Below are 16,893 nucleotides of genomic sequence, written 5' to 3'. Positions count from 1 at the left end.
GTCTGCCGTTGCTTTGTACTTATGGCGACCTGTCGTTTCGTTGAGGGTAACTGTCTTCTCTTCCGCACTCGTTCCAAGTAGCTGAAATCATCTACATGCACTTGTTAGTTGTTCGAACAGTCGTCGCGAGCATCGGTTTTGTGCCTAAGATATTGCAATATACAAGGCGACTACATGTGGTGATTGAATGTACAGCATTAGCTGTTTCACTTGGGACAGCATGATAACCCTTGTCATGAAATTCAAAATGAAAACAAAAAGTGCTCATATAGAGCGTCCATCGAATGGTTATTTTGATATGCTTTGATAATCCCCGTAGCTTTTTTGGATAATATCTGTGTCTTGGCACATCGGGGTCGTTCTTGCAGCAATAGCACCTTTGTTTATAATGAAATAATGGTAAAACAACCTATTGCGGAAATTTACCAGTCCCCGTCGGTTGCGCGTAATAGTAATAGGTTTTGATAATTCTTTCGTTTTAGTACAATACACGTTTATCGCACTTAGCAACGTGGCAGCAACAGCAAGAGCACTAACAGGTGAAATGATGGTAAAACAACCTGTTGCGTGCCTAAAGTCTTTGCCGGAAGGTGATAAGCACCTCACCTGACCTTTGAGTGGGGAATTGTTTGGGGCGGGTGGCCGACAGCCTGATAGCTATGATAACCTTCGTCGGCCAGGTGAGGCCAAGAGAAACAGAGAACAGTTTAGCATCAACGAATAACTTGATATTATAATAAACACACACCTCATCGAATACTTCTGTTCCTTTAGCAGAGCAATGGATCAATGTTAAGCCCAGCCAAAGGTCACCACATTCACTGTGGAAATGAGCACTGCCTCCTCAGCTGCATATATACGACTTCCTGTTGAACGAGCCAATTAGAAGCCCGAGGCTTAATCCTATTTCACTGGCTGGTACAAAGAATTCAGAATCACATTAGCCACATATCAGAGTATATGTGTTTACATAACACTTTCGTAAAATCCATCACAATTTGCCACTTTCCATAGTAACAATTTTATGACTCCCTGTCTGTATTGACCAATGAGAAAACTTCTTTTATGATACATGCTTGACACAGAAAGCTATTCAAGATCACGTGTTCTGATTTGCCCAAACTGACAGCAAGTCCTAAAACGTCTGCTTGGTCTGCCTCGCCTACGAAAGCAGGGACACGAAACAAAAAACTATTCATCCTTCGGCGTTATGGCAGGTGGGAGATAAATATATCTATAAGTATTTCTGAGGTGCATGCAGGTGTCATATTAATTGCACTGAGTCTGGGCAGTTGTTTATTTCTCCGTGAGGTATAGGAGTTGATTCCGGGTGCTGCTTTCGGGGCATCATTTTCTCTTGTTGGACGACGGTTTCTCTTGTTAAACAAATAGGACTTCTCCGACTTAATGAGAGATAGTGTAAGTACATGCATATATGAATATTTTCTTTTCCTAATTTGCGCTACGTGGTAAATGGTTTCTTTTCCCGAGAGTTACATTTACATATTCAAGTTGACCATTGGATTTGCAATTAAGGGAAAACAGGCAAAGGTCGCCCTTGTCATTGTTCTCCGTTCATACACTCGAGAATAACGGGAGGTGATGAGCTATATTTTCCATCATTGGTCGATGTTTTCACACTCCAAAACACAGAATAGAGAGCACCATATAAATTACACAGTATCTTTGTTTGATTTGGTTATTTCCATCCGTGTGTTGTAGAAAAACGCGGCATTACTAAGGTATTTTCACATTGTTCAAATCAGCGTGAGTCGATTTTCACTTTGCAGCTAACACCATGAAAATGTAGAGTTAACTTGAAGACGCTATTAGTAGCTATCTGCTAATTAACTTCCTACTTGAAAGCAATTCTATGCATTGCGAATAGTCCGCAGGTAACGAGGCTGATCATTCTACAAACGAAGACTTCGAAAAGAGTGCCGAGCTAATGAGAATACCCATTGACAGCTCGTCTTATTTGTTTAGAAGGCTTGAACACATCTTAGATCAGCGGCCCGTCTTTTCCGTTGAACTGTGGCAACCACTTTGAAGTCATTGGAAACTGTTGAAAGATTCCTTATGAAACCCAGCTTTCTTTCTTCTATCTGCTATTCCTTTGACTTTTCAGAGATGAGAAGATCCAAGAAGATCTGATCGATCATACAGACACTTCTTCACTCAACAAATCGATTTAGGTCTTTGATCCTATTACATTATTTTTCGTCCAAGTGATTTATTTATGGACATCGGAATCATTAAATCACGTGATTAGATTGACTAATCTGAAGGGGGTGATCCGACTAACGAATAATCGTTTGCAACATCTGTAGCTAAAACAATTGTGCACATCGATAGTCGACATCGTTATCGGGACGGTACCATATTTTTATTCATGTGATCTAGCGCATTGGTGGCAAGGTGATGTGGTAGTGGTGTCGTTACGGTAGGCGGGGGGGGGGGGGGGGTGCAAAGATCTACGTTTTTGTTTTCGCGACAGCAACAACATGGTGACGCCACCTGTAGGATTAGTTACAGGGTGTATATGAAAATGGGGGATACATCACAAAAGAATTATCCAATGTACACCTTCATAAAAGAGTACCAGCTTAACGCACCCTTCCATAAAATGTCCACTACCGATTCGGACAGAATTCGATATATTGGTACTGTGCTGAGAGGATATTAATTGGAGAGTGAATTCCTATTGATCCGCTTGTCGGAACGTATATAAGAAATATTGAGCGGTGTTTTAGTGATAAGCGCTGAGGTTTTTATTTTGCGCCGAGTGAAATTTATTCATGCTGGATTAATACTAAGAATATCACTACCGCACTTTTACACTTACCAAACAATGCTGTCCGGTTAATTACTGCAAGCTCTATGGCTGGTGATTTTCACATGGGAATTGATATGCTTTATTTTGTAAATTAAGACTTGCATTGACTTCACCTCTAGTTCGTTCCCCATCTATAGCAATTAATAATGAAGACAACTTTTTCTCTCTCAAAATTTCGACCGCTGTCAGCTCTGCTTAAGGTCGAGTATTCCTCGTGTGATGGGTGATAAAAGGGGACTTATTCGCTCAACGTTATTGCTTTTGAGAAAGGTCCTTTATAAGCTGCACACTCCCAGAGATAAAAAAGACCGCACCTAAATATCATGTCCTTCAAGGTATGTATACATCAATCGCCAAGCAGTTTATGTAACCCAGCCAAACGAGTCAAAAGGAAAGGGACAATCCTGCACCGCCCAAAGCAAACTCCACTGATTGGCTAAATAAACCGAAGTCTCATCTCGTTACAGAATGCCGATAGCGAGATTCGATGAGAAGTACGCAGAGTGTGGTTGCCCTGGAGGAGCAGTGAAGACCGCGTGGTGATCGTGAAGTGGTTCTGACGCAAAAATCGACTTTTCCTCGCACTGTTGGAGAAGTGCATGTTGGGACTCGCCAGTGCATGATAAAGAATAGCTTGCAATGTGGTGGCTAGGACAGTGAGCAATGGATTTCAGCTGGATTAGTGTGTGGTTACAGCTAGCCGTGGGGGCTGTTGTGATATCTGGTAAGATATTTTATTCTATCTTGTATTGTCTCTGATTGTTATGTTAAGAATGAGATGCTCTCACCGCTCTTATTGCTAACTCGGCAATGTTTCGCGAAGATGCTTATTGTATTCCTCATGCTTCAACCCTTTGCTGTGAAAGGGACGCAGTTTCAAGGGAAATTTACCTCTTCTCGTCCAGGACTGTATCATCTGTTCAGTAGCACGCGACCAAACAACTGTACCAGAATCTTTGGAATTTCCGCTAAAAACAAAACAAGGTTGAAATATGAAGGTGCTACTATCTGCAAGTAACAGCAGTCAGTGATGTATGATACACAAAAACAACGATACAGTTAGCTAATTGCCATAAATTTAACGCCAGTGACATGACACGGCAGCGAAATATACATGTGGGCTAGCGCAAGTCAATACGAAGACCTTTACCCCTAAAGATTGGGTCCCGTCAGCAACATCATCACATCTCATCAGCGATTGAAGGCCGAGTCGAGAGTCCTTTGTACTTAATTGGCTAATCGCCTACTTGGCAGTCGAGTTGATCAACACGCCATGTCATCCTCCCACTTGGTATCTTCTCTGTTTCGCTTGTGACATGCAACAGATAAAGTGATGTTCATGTGTGTTCTCTGTTGTTTAATCGAAGTCACCGAATGAGGCACGCAATCAGAGAGGCAAACGTTGCTAGGAGAAATCTATGGTGTGCATCCATGCTATTGTTTGGATTATAGCTTATAGCCACATTGTTTTGCCCGAAAAGCTATCAAAACAAACGAGCGCTCTCATGGAATCTTTCCTGCATGTCCCTTGTGACATGCGACGGATGAAATGATCCACATGTTGTTATTTGATATTGTTATCATCAAAAGCCACGAAATGAACATCTTGAACACGTGATCGCGAACATGGCCCGCATTGATATACTTCACTATAGCGTAACAGTGTAGTGTAGCTAATGTGTTTATAGGTCTAACACTTCCTTTAAGGTCACCTAATGGCCTTTTCTAAAAAAGCGCATGTAACGAACTAAAAGAAAGCTGACGGAGAGAGCTCCCATGCCGTACATTTCGTTATTCCTAAAAACGAATGGCTTCAGCCGTTCCTCTCTTTTCCATTTAATAAAACATTGGCTCATTGCTAATATGATATGAATGGGCGAATCCCTGTTTGGCGTACCAAACCGACATCATTTTGCTTCTGATACCTGCATTTTTAGTCTTCAGTTAAGAGCGAATATGAAATGAATCGGTGATTCTTCGTTTGATTTACCACACTGGCTGTTCTCGTCAACCCTCTGATGTGTAATTGTGTTATTTCTTCATCACCAAATAAACCCTCCGACCCCCTTTGCTTTTGCCTAAGTCCCCGTATACAAATATATTTGGCCAGGGCTAATTACCAGTATGAAATGAATCGACGAACCATCGTTTGATGAGAACACAGGCTGTTCATTTTGCGATACACACTCTCTCTTTCTGTGTAATTGCATTCTTTCTGTATCATCAAAGCGGAGAATCCGTTTATTGCATTGTATTGTGATGATGGCAGAATTATCTCTATCTTTGTTGCGCCATGATCCATCAAGAACCCCGCAGAATCTACTATTGTAAGGATTTCTAATTGCGTCTTGCATAGTCATTTTTTCTCAGCAACATCGTTTTTACCGTCCTTTGCATCATTATGATGAGTCATATTTCCTTTCAGCAATTCTGTCTGTATGATCAAAACCCTCATGTCTGATATAAACTAAACCGCAGTTATTTCTTGTCTGGCAGGTCGATAACCATTAACAATATGTACACGTATGTTTTAATTGCTTACAAACACACTCCAATCATCATATAAATGTATAATGATAATTACTTGAAGGCTTTAAGACTTGGAAGTACGCCTACGATGCAGTTTATTAAAGAACACATATCCCTCTCGTTGGCTGTTTTAGCAGTTATAAAAATATTTCACAAACATGGCTAAATACGTAATGTCAAGTTTTGTTAGTTGTCGCTGATGACGTACTTCAGCATGTCAACAACATATTGTTGTGCTGGGTCCTGGTATCAATAAAAACGAATGCTCCTTCCCGGCGTTTTAATGGCACAATGAGACAATGCCTAGGAAAGGAGTGCAAGTATGTTGTTTGTTCCTGCATCCTATAATGTATCCTCCTAACCATTTTATGTTGTAGACCCAGCTGAAAGAAAATATGTCTTGCTGCCAATGTCTCTATTCTTTTCTAACCCAGCTGAAATGCCCTATGTTTTATAACGATCCGGCAATATCATCTAACGCGCGTACGATGACGAAAATTAGAAACATCATCTGCTACGAGTAACTAATCTTCGAAAAGTAAAATATCATTAGATTTTGAGCAGCATCGATCCAATTTATGCTTTGATGTTTAACAATTCGGGATTTGATCATAAAATATTCATGCGGTTGCGTTTCGCTGTCACTCTTAGTTTCGTTTGCAATTAGATGTGGTTGTTAGCCATCCCTTGGGGTGCGGGGCTTATTTTAAATTTAGAGCGGCAGATGAGGCAAGATTCCGTTAGTTTTTGCCTCATCAACAGTCGTTGTGTGATCAGTTCACCTTTGTTTCTCATGGTGGTCGCCATCTTGGTTTCTATTGTGAAGTATTTCGACAAGATTTCTGCCAAAAACTAGTCTCTCCCGAATTGTTTTTCTACGTCACTCTAACCTCTACTGCCAAGAATGAAATACCCGAATGACAGTCAGCGTCACATAGCGGCTGCCGTAGTTTTGCTCAGTGGTACGCGATTCTATGTGCACGGCAGAATGTATATTTGCAAACTACTTCATGACTACCTAGATGCAGGACGAAGAAACACAAATTGATAATTCCTTGAGCATAATAGAAAAAACAAACAAACAATAAAGCGTAGTATTTCCCATTCTTGAACAAGCTATAAGAACACTCCTAGTTTCGTATAATTATGTATAATATAAGTTGTTGTAGCAGTTATGCTAAGGTTATAACAGCTACCAGTGAAATTGAAGTAACTTTGAGAATACAAATGAAGGTAATGCTGGGGAGTTGAATGCCATGACCGAGGGAATGAGCGTGGGGAAATTGTTGGATAATGCTATGTTGCTTAGTGCTGGCTATTGAGGCTGTCTCGCTGAATACCAAGTATAGCTTAACTTGTTGAACATTAATTCTGCATAATAGTAAAGGTAAGGGGTCGCGCCGTTAGCCAGTTCAAATGCCAAACTGTTCTGGCTGAAGTCATTTCAAAATAAACCGGATTGAACATAGGATGGCGAATGCAACTTTAACACAGTAAATCACAGGTCGAAATAGAATCCCAAACAGCTACTTGCCGATAGACAATCAAGGCAGCATGATATCATGAGTTGATAACTTTACACCGATGTAAGTTATTAATTGAAGATTCGGCCCTGAGAGATCACTGCTTTGCTAGATCACGGAGATGATATCCTGGCATTCTACTGCCAACAAACACAACCTCAGAAAACAAGAATTCCGCCGACGAATCCTCGCTAGAAACGCCTTCTTATACCGAAACTAGACTTGGTGGCTTTCAAAGTCCGTAGTCGGAGGCCTTCCATCGCATACGCTACCATTCTGTTCCGCGTCCCATCAGTATTCTGCTTGGCGTTTTAATTTACGGCACTGCCGGCTTCATTTCCCGCGGGTGCAATTCACCAGTGGGTCATGGATCTCCTTATAACCTCATATGTAAACATTGGTATTCAACAGCTTTTTCAATTTGCAAGCCCAACACTATCATTCTGCGAATGTGGCTATACCATATTCTTCTCCATTATTGACATTTAGCTTGCCGTTCGAAGTCTCATTTCCATAACCTTAATGGTCGCAGCAGGTGATATCTTCCTTCGGTTTATTCCCCCGTGTGTACACGATCAGTAGACGCTCTCTATTGGGACTCACAAGGGTGCATGTCTCAGTTGTCATCATCATCATGCCACGCAACATTCGGTCTTGTGGTGACCCTGCATGTTGAACACTATCCTGTCCTGCGAGGCCCCGAACCAAGTCTCTGGTCTTTCCGCCCATCAAGTCTGTGATAGGGTCCAGCGAAAAACTTCTTCATCTGTCGAGCACGTTCTTGGTGGCCTTCAACTCTGTCCTTCAGAAGTGAACTCGGAGAAATAAACTAAGATTTTTGGCTTTTGGAAAAGCTCTGACGGTTTTTCAGCCAGTACAGTGATGCAGTTTTTGTCCAATCTCAAAAAGCAGTAGCTTTTGTTTTTAATTTTTTTCCCGAAAAACGTCTACGGGGTATATGTTATAGGCCTATGTGTGGCTAAACAAGCTTTAAAGGTTATTCAAAAGCTAAGAACCCTTAATTTCTAAGAGGCTCCCATTTGCCCTTGTCACACGTCCAAACTATCTTCTTGGCAACAGCCAGCAGGAGGCTGTCGTGGCGGAGTCCGATGTGCTAGGCGACCTATCTCGACCAGTAGATAAAATCACTGGAACTGTTGATAAAAATTATCAATAATCGCAATCCACTATATGGAGAGGATGAATGATGCCTTGTCATATGGGACATGCGTGTGATGTCGGCGGTGTTATAGTTGATGCTTGGCTGATGATTGGACATGACCGATGAGCCATCGCCCGCGAATCTCACACAAATAGTAAGCAGTCTCCCTTCTATATATAACTTGGACCAGATTACAAGCTATCGAAGAAGCCAGAAGCCCGTCTTTAGACCAGTATTTTCTTTCTTTAATCAAGCCATTGCTAACTACGGGTGTCACAGTCGTTGTCGTTACACTGCCATTTAGACGTGAGTAGTGGATGGATATTCTCAAATTATATCTGGTGTTGCTGTGTTGATGTAGAAAACCATCATTGGCCTTTAATTGGTTTTCGGTGCAGCGGTCGAATTAAACGTGTGCCAATGAAATTCACCAGAATGTTGGTGCTTCCGAACTCATAGCGCCGTGATTTTGATATGGTGCACCTTTCAATCCCCAGGCGACCTGAGGGTCAAAGCAATCAGAAACCGACCAGCCAATAAGTAGACGAGTACCATTCTCGCTATTTCCCTAACGTGATTCTTCCCCTAATTATTAGCCGTTTCTGCTCGAGAGCTCGTTAATGATGTTCGTCTGGCACCTGCAACCCAGAGAGCAAGCTTAAAGGCGTGAGACAATGCCAGCGCTGCCCGTGGGTCGGATGAAGTAGGTGAAATGTAAATTTGAATGGGGCCATCGATTCTCTAGCGGTGAATCAAGCATGACCCAATTCCGTCACTGTGCATATTAGTCACCTAAAGATAGCCAATTAAGCCCTCCCCTGCACCTGCCTGTAGTTCTAACTGAGGCGAACTCCAGCATTCTGCACCCCAGGAATAAAAACTTGTTCCCGAGCTTGCTTATGTTCCATCGATCTTCGAAGCTATAGGTAAATTAGGCTTCAATGAGGCGAATGGCACCCCCACTTCATCTCCATGCTGCGTTACAAGCGTCGAGAATCAATAAAGGAACATTATCGTCTGTTCTCGTTTGTTTCCTTGTAATAAAACGAATTAACGTGATTTGTGAGGATTTACACTTTCAGAGAGACGTGCAATGGTCTGGCTGGTTACTTTGAAGGTCGAGTAACCTGAGTAGTTTGATTCCGGGACAGATTGATGTGTCTTCTCCTGTCAGATTCCTTTCATCTTCACTCTCAAGCTTTGGATCCACTCCGCCGACCCGGACTCCGTTAAACCAATGAGGAGAGGTAACGGACGGAGTGCCTCTGTTGGTTCAGAATGTATTCCTTCGGCTTGATTAACTTTGGCAAGTTAGGCGATTACTTGAGAGTCGTCCATGATTGGACCATTGTGTGTAACGGCCAGCCTCTCAATCAGGGATTGCCACGCCAACTTTCATCTACGTTCAGTAAATAAAGATTTCTCGAAGTCGTTGGCTTATTGGTGAAGGGACCGGCTCGACATTCGCTCTACCCATTGGTCTGTGTAGTTTAATCCCAATAATGGAGAGTTTGTTTCATGTACATCAATGCACATGTAACAACATGTCAGCATGATGTTATGAGCTAACATGCTTTCTAATAACCGGACCGTGGTCTAGAGAGATGGATGCTGTCACTAATATACTGATAGTGGCGGTAACCTGTCCCGCAATCAGGACGCTCGTCAAGCCGCTCTATTTCAGCTATAGTGCATGGAACACTTTTTTTCTTCTTTTGCATTATAAAGGATACTCTCAGACGAAGCAGCTGACAGGATCTGACGTATATGTCCTGTTTTGACATTATTGACAACCAGCTCAGACGATTCAGTAAAAAAACCTCGAACATAAGTATTGCAGGATGCAGTATGCAGAGTGATGTGACACGAACTTGCAAATGTTCCGCCAACCTGAACATATCTTTGGTTCGTTTCCACCAACTTGGCCTCAGATGGAGAGGCTTTCGTTTAGTCATGGCCATCCATTCATCGACTGCTGACATTTTCGACAAAAATGATTTCAATAATTTATGAAAACGGTAAACCTTATATTCTTCGAGGTGGAGTGTCACCTGCGAGGGACCCGTAGGCAGTTGGCCAAGCAACTAAAGACAGGAGCCATGGCACGGAGGGGACTGGTAGCGCTGATGGACTTGTTGGAAAGAGAATGGCCAGTTAGTTATCAGGAGCCTCCACTTTCCTGATGTCTACACACAAACGAACACCAACGACGTGGGATTGGTTTAATCTGTGTGTGCGATATGTTGATATTTACAGCAGGTACACGCCAGTCTGTATTATTTGGTACATGTCGCACCCATCATGCCCATTGAGTTGATATAAAAGGAAAGAAAACCAATATCTATGTAAATTTAACATGTCCGCATTCCTTACTTCCTTGTCCGCGAATCCATTGAGGTACCCTGCGTAGACGATATGAAATTGTGTTCCGAGTGAAGATGCTGAGAGCAGGTCGACTGGTGTCAGTGACACTTGGATTGACTTCCGCACAGCGGAGCGATATTAAAAAGTTTTCAATCATTCATTGCATATTGACAGATGAATTAGCACCAGGTTTTCACATCTCCTAGCTGGTGGGGAGAAATCTTAGTGCAACACTGGAAACTGTCAACCTGAAAGCAAATTCAAATGAATTGGCCTGGTCGACTTGACTTTTACCAAAGGAAGTGATCACTCGAATGAGATATGTGATTCTGATAATCCATCATGGAGAGTTGACGTGACAATCATTTTGATGGCAGGTTGTCAAATCTCAACGCTGAGGAAAATCTTGCTGCAACGTTTGAAACTGACACAGCGATAAAATATAGCGACTATTACCAAAGAAAATGCTCAGAATATGATTACAAAAACTTTAATCAGAAACATGTGAGCGAGCCTTATATTTTTGCCAACATTAATACACTTACACCACTGGATGGTCGAAGCGTCAACATTGGCCAGTTGTTGTTCGTGTCTTATTGCTTTGCAGCGTCCCAGGTGAAAGGAAAATTTGTTGCTGCAACATTAGAAGCTGTCAAAGTGATAAAATATTCAATAAGTTGAATGCCATCGTGCTGCGCGATGTTTCCTCCAGTTTCTGAGTTGATTGAAATGACGGCGGGGGCGTGACATTTAGGTTCTATTGCAATCTGGTGGATCGTGATCGTAAACAATGCATGGCAAAATAGCATCAAGAATTTTTCTGTTTCTGACCAAATGTATTTTCCGTTTTGCACTTTTATTCCAGACCTTTACATTAAAATGACATCTAAATTACGAATGGCAGTGATGTGTTGATGTTACAGTGATATGCAGCAAATATTCAAATGTGATCGAGTGGCGTCTAGTTGTTCATGTGACATTGAAAGTCTCTACCATGAGGAAGTCATAGTCGGATGATCATTCTGCTTGAAGCGTACGAAAGATAGCTGATATCTCCATAGCGAAGCGGTTCCACCTTTAATTTAAAAACTGTTACCACTTGGTGTTATGAAATCTCACACGTCCTGTCAAACTAGCGACAACATCTATCCGTAGTCATGGAGACCAATTTATCAATTCAGAATAAGGTGAATACGATAAATTGAGTTGAATTTTGAACCGAATTCTATTGACGCGAACAATCTTTGAATATCAATTCTTATGAATGTGGCATCTTTTTAAAATCCATTTCAGATGTCACTGTAAAATGTTGTTTGTTTGCTTTCTGTTTCGAAAAATACAGGTACACGTACTCATTTTATTTGAACCATATGGATAACTGTTGTATTCTGCTTCTTGTTTAAAAAAAATTATTTTGGGCACACCTTCTGCTGTTAATGTGACAATCGTGATGTTCACGTATTGTATATTCTAAAATCAGCATCAGTGACTGTAATCAATACCTTTACATCATACTTATCGCCTTTGCTGTAATAAACATCGCTATTATTTATTGCGCAAGCAACCAAGTAATGATTAATGAACACGAAATGAACATGTTCGGAAGGAAAAACCTTATCATTATTACCTTCTGTGAAAAATGGGTACCTTTGAAAAGGTAGGCGAGTGTGCCATATTCTCTCTTGTTTGCCACTCAGGTATCTCATATCAAAGAGACAATTGCTTACGCCAGATAATACGGGATGGACACTTCTTCTGTGATGCTATCTCAAGATAGAGCAATTCGCAGCAGTTATTGGATAGTCAAGTGTCTTCTGAGTCAAAGAGACGTTTAATAAGCTATCTCTATTCCTTGAGGGTACATATATCTCGTCAAGCATGTTGGAAGAATCAGTGCCTTTTCTAGTATCGTTTAATCAGAAAATCTCCATGTGTCTTATTCTTTGTGCGAGTCGCGTCAAGCATAGCGGGAAAATCCTCACTAGATTGGCAAGTTATAAGGGAGAATGGATTATTTCAGCAGTATGTGTATCAAGACAAGGATGCATCAATCTTATGTTATTGAATGTCACATAAAGCCCTCCTTTGCCTTTAATTTTGTCAAGGTTTCTCAGTAATTTGCCGAAATGAAAGTTGCGAATTTAAGAAATTTAAGAATTTGCTTTCGGGTAGGGTGAATAGCAAGCAGCACAACTGGCATCTCAATATTTCCGGCGGATTGATCTGAGGAAGCCGCGTCTCCGCCAGCTGCTGGTCTGTCACGGACAGGAAGCCTACTGCAGCTCTCCAATCCGCCTCCGCGAGCCCTAAGTTTCCGTCACCATGGAAACGTGGCCCTCTGAATCCTAGCGCGAAATTGGTGAGTTCTCCAGCCTGCCCAACAAAGAGTTCTGTATTTTGTAACCCGTTACTGATTATATAGGGACCGTGTCAAAAAGGAGACCCGATACTGATATTCAAGCTCACTTAAAGCTGGACGAGTTGCTACGCAATGCATCCCGTCTAGTAGGGACTGGTTGCTCAAAACAAGTTGAGGCACTACCGCTGGCGTTAACTCAACTTCAGTTATAGTGTATTTAACACCAAGTAAACGCCAACGTGTCACAAAACATGTGTTCAACAACCGGGACCTGCTCCCTCAGCGCGCCTTTGTGAAACAGCCACACTCTGCCCACATAGAGAATCCTTGTTCTTGTCGCCCGGCGATGTATGAGTCTGATCGAGTCCCTGTCTCTTGCCGCTGTCAAAGAGAGACTTGTGTGTTTCAATGTTCACGTGTTACGCTGAAAATCATACATGTAGCGTTGTTGATGTCGCCGAATGCTGTACACTTCTGAACCAGCCCCTATAGTGCTGAGGGCCACCAGTCAATATTTGCAAACGAGGTCGGAACGATGTAGTCGAGCAGATCGTTAAGAATACGAGTCTCATAATTGAGAGATCTTTCCTCGGGCTCTTGGCGTGTTATCTCTGTGTCATTTGGCATTCAAGACTGTGTCCGCCCGCGGGGGCTTGGCTGATGAAGCCACGCAGCTGAGGACGCGCCGGGGAGATGAGCGCAGTGCGGGGATATCAAAGATGTGCTCTTGTTACTGGAGATCAGGCGCTTATGACGGGCGTAATCCGAATATTTCATACCCCCATGGTCGAATGCTACAGAATGTGAAGGGTTGGACCTCCCTCAGCTTACCTTTGGTGACCCTGAGAGCTCCAAGATGTCACGCATGCGTTAATAGTATATATAGTTAACATCTAACTGCTTTTCAAATACATGTAACATGAGTTTAATCTTTTTTGTCCATTTGGTTCTTCGCAGGTCTGAACGCCCTCAAGTGTTTCACGTGTGAGAATGAGAACTCTAACTATTACTGTATGAGTGACTACGACGTGAAGGAGTGTGAGCAAGGTTACGACACGTGTCAGACCATTGTGAGTTATTTAGGTAAGTTTGGATGAGGGAATATAAAATGAATCTGTCTGTTCAACATATATGTTCAACTTTGAGATAACGCTACGCGTATTCCTGTCAGGGAGTTTCAATTTAGACTTGACAAGAAACAATTGACACAATAGACAGCGCCTTAACTTACTAAACATTAACGTATTATTCAAATGAGACGTACCCTGCCAGTAATTGCCAAACGTGGTACTGGTAACAAAGAGTTATACGTTTTGGCCAGAGTAACGAAGTTCGAGAACCATTATCCTTCTTCGTCCTTTAAGCAATCAAGAGGTAGATATGTGATCGATTTGATCACGAAATATTCCATCTCTTTCCGTCTCGGACCACATTGCCTGGTGCGCCCCGATGACGCGTGCTCACTGAGCTTCTAATGTGTTCATCCGGCAAAACAGTGCCACATGTGCCGCCCATGTGCCAAATTCACCTATACCAGTTTGCCCAACATGATCCAAGAGTACGTTCAGTCTTTTTTATCACTTTGATTCTGTCTTATTTACTGTTTTCTTCCTTTCAGATTCCAGCGAGAAGCTCTCTATCAGCAAAACGTGCTCCAAGAACACCTCATGCTATATGCAAATGAATGCAACAGTCGATAAATACCCCTGCGATACAGACTATGGAAACTGGATATGTACCACGTGCTGTCACGAAGATGGCTGCAATAAAAGCGGCGCCTGGAGCGCATGCGCCCGAAAAATGGAACTTGTGCTCTCCGTGCTAGTGATAGTCCTATTGACAGCCTCATACACGTCTTGATGACGAATCATACACTAATCTCAGACGTCTTTCGGCGTTGTTTACGTTTTTTCCTTCTTTTTCCTCATACTTTCCAGTTGTTTATTCTTAAATTCTTTTCAAGTGTTTCCCTTCCAAGCATTTGCGTTTTGTACAATATTTCCGTAATCATCACGAGAGGGTCATCTAGAGCGAGTGACGTCATTAGCTGTACACCGTCAAGAGGTGTGATGCCTCGTGGTTTTGGGGAGTGCAAAATCTTAGCTTGACGCTAGTACGCTTTCTCTTCGGTGTTTTGATGGTGACGCGAAGGTGACGCGAGTCGTGAAATGGCGGCCTGTATCAAATTGCTAAATTCTTAGGCGCCACCTTTCGACGAGGCAATCAAATGCCAACGGCCATCTGCTTATGTCTCAAGACCGGCGCTTCATTACTTTCTTAAGGAGAATTTCATCGAGATGAATTTGGAGTTGAAGATGCTACTAATAGACACACACTTTCAGCAGATTCTCTCTGTCGCTACGAAATTTAGTTGCCATGGAAACGCAGTGGTATAATTGTGGATCTGTTTCTTTTGGCGAATATATTCTTCGCTGCAAGTTGAGGACGTGTTGATATCATGAAGAGAATTTTACAGGGTTCAGTCGGTTTAATAATGGGGTAATTTTAGTTCATCAAAAATGGAGATCGAATATATTTCTTGCGTAGAGATAACTTAATGTGGACAGGGTCTCTCAAAGATAATCGTTATGCGGTTTTTGCGATCGAAATATATGTTATAGTTTCAATGAAAAGGGCTGTGGCAAGGGTTGATAAGGTTTCATAGCAAGCATGAATTTAATTGATTTATAGAAGCTCATCGAATTGATAAGAATACAGATGGGAGCGACAGGGACCGCGTACGCGGGGCGCCTTAGCTAAGACAAGGCATGGCTGCAGTCCGACCTTGGTATCAAACGCAACGTTGACCGTAGCAACACGTAGAGATTATATTATAAGATCATAACCTAACTTCACGGTCTCTAATATTCGATCCATGAACAATCAGCGAACGCTAGCGTGGGCGTAGTCAAGCTGTGGACTAATGTACCAACACACTGAGTGTAGTTTTCCTCGGAGTCGATTAGATTGAAGCACTGCAAACACTGATAAACTCCGCATCATTTGATCCTCCATCTGATGTGAGGCTGTGCAACTATAATGACTTGGATGTTTAAGTAACTTGCCAACGATAGTTTCCCATGCGTGAAGAAGATATTATTGTCTCTCAATGGATTCATCTTTAAAACTTATCTATTATTGATTACTGAACAGAGAGAAGAACCGATGTCGTTGGTAGGCTAATCAAACGGGCCTGGTGAGCTAATTGACTCTGGTATCATCGTAGATTATTCATTACATTATCTTTTGAAGTTGGTACGATTAACATTTTCTATCACTTTGAAGACAATCTTGATGTAAATAACTACATTGATGCACATTTTATTCAAGTCGTATCTGTAAATTTTAAATATGTACATTGAAAGTTGATGTGATTTAGAGTACACCAGATTGAATTGATCTGCATGTAATGTGACGGACTCCTCACCTTTGGAGCAAAGTCTTCAGCATTATTTCCGCTGTGTCGGATTGTTATTGTGTGTAATTTTACCGGTGTTACACTGTATATGGAATTTTTATCTTTAAGCCAAGCTTGTTTACAATATGATCAATAAAACGTTGATATCTGATGAAGTCTTGAGCTCAATCCGAACACTTGTGTAAGATCGAATCTCTCTAGCACCGTTCCGGCAACACGGTGGAGGTGCTCGGCCCGATTCGGCGGGATGGCATACAACATATCAACAAGTCTGAGTGCCATTGGAATGATTCGTCTCTAGAACATGCTTCTGAATGCCTATGGCATGTCTCGTCAAATAATAACGATACAAGGGTTGAACCTTTCTATCTCTGGCGAGGTTTCTATAGCACGTTTCTTTTGAAGACAGGCCCAAGTACTCTTCTTGGCAACACCAGGTTGCCTATCCGAGTACACATCTCGCCTCTATCTCAATTCATGTTGCCTACCTTAAGTAGCTAATGTACCTGGTGAACATCAAGTACCTTGGACATCTCTCGGACCTCAAGTCCAGTGGAGGTTCCATCGCATTGTACCTTTGAAGACGAAGCCCAAGTACCCCACATTTATATGGCAAGTAGCCATCTTGAAGCAGCTCATGTGACCGAGGTACGTCCTGTAGTTCTCACAATACCAGGACCATCCTGCCAGGGTTCAGTACAA

The 16,893-nt window shown here is 42.1% G+C and overlaps 1 protein-coding gene across 3 annotated transcripts; it reads left to right on the top strand.

Annotated features, from left to right (window-relative positions):
* The first annotated feature begins 1,181 nt into the window (after nt 1-1,181).
* LOC135499600 (ly6/PLAUR domain-containing protein 6B-like) lies at nt 1,182-16,336 on the top strand. 3 transcript variants are annotated; one of them, XM_064790468.1, is made up of 5 exons: nt 1,182-1,419; nt 2,129-2,195; nt 3,304-3,560; nt 13,731-13,856; nt 14,392-16,336. In XM_064790468.1, the coding sequence occupies exons 3-5, from the start codon at nt 3,500-3,502 to the stop codon at nt 14,631-14,633; spliced, it is 429 nt and encodes a 142-aa protein (XP_064646538.1). In that variant the 5' UTR covers nt 1,182-1,419; nt 2,129-2,195; nt 3,304-3,499; the 3' UTR covers nt 14,634-16,336. The 3 variants fall into 3 exon arrangements, with proteins under 3 accessions (XP_064646538.1, XP_064646540.1, XP_064646539.1); XM_064790470.1 differs by lacking the exon at nt 2,129-2,195; XM_064790469.1 differs by lacking the exons at nt 1,182-1,419; nt 2,129-2,195 and having other exon boundaries at nt 3,111-3,560.
* Nucleotides 16,337-16,893: the final 557 nt, after the last annotated feature.

The sequence above is a fragment of the Lineus longissimus genome, chromosome 15, assembly GCF_910592395.1.
Source record: "Lineus longissimus chromosome 15, tnLinLong1.2, whole genome shotgun sequence".
Classification (NCBI taxonomy): domain Eukaryota; kingdom Metazoa; phylum Nemertea; class Pilidiophora; order Heteronemertea; family Lineidae; genus Lineus; species Lineus longissimus.
The sequence above is the reverse complement of the archived record's forward strand: the minus strand, read 5'-3'. Positions and strand labels throughout refer to the sequence as shown.

Excerpts from the sequence above, each read along its gene's own strand:
- LOC135499600 (XM_064790470.1), top strand. The coding sequence starts at position 3,500 with ATGGATTTCAGCTGGATTAGTGTGTGGTTACAGCTAGCCGTGGGGGCT. Across the intron at positions 3,561-13,730 it reads GGGGGCTGTTGTGATATCTG|GTCTGAACGCCCTCAAGTGT; the intron begins GTAAGATATTTT and ends GGTTCTTCGCAG. Across the intron at positions 13,857-14,391 it reads GACCATTGTGAGTTATTTAG|ATTCCAGCGAGAAGCTCTCT; the intron begins GTAAGTTTGGAT and ends TCTTCCTTTCAG.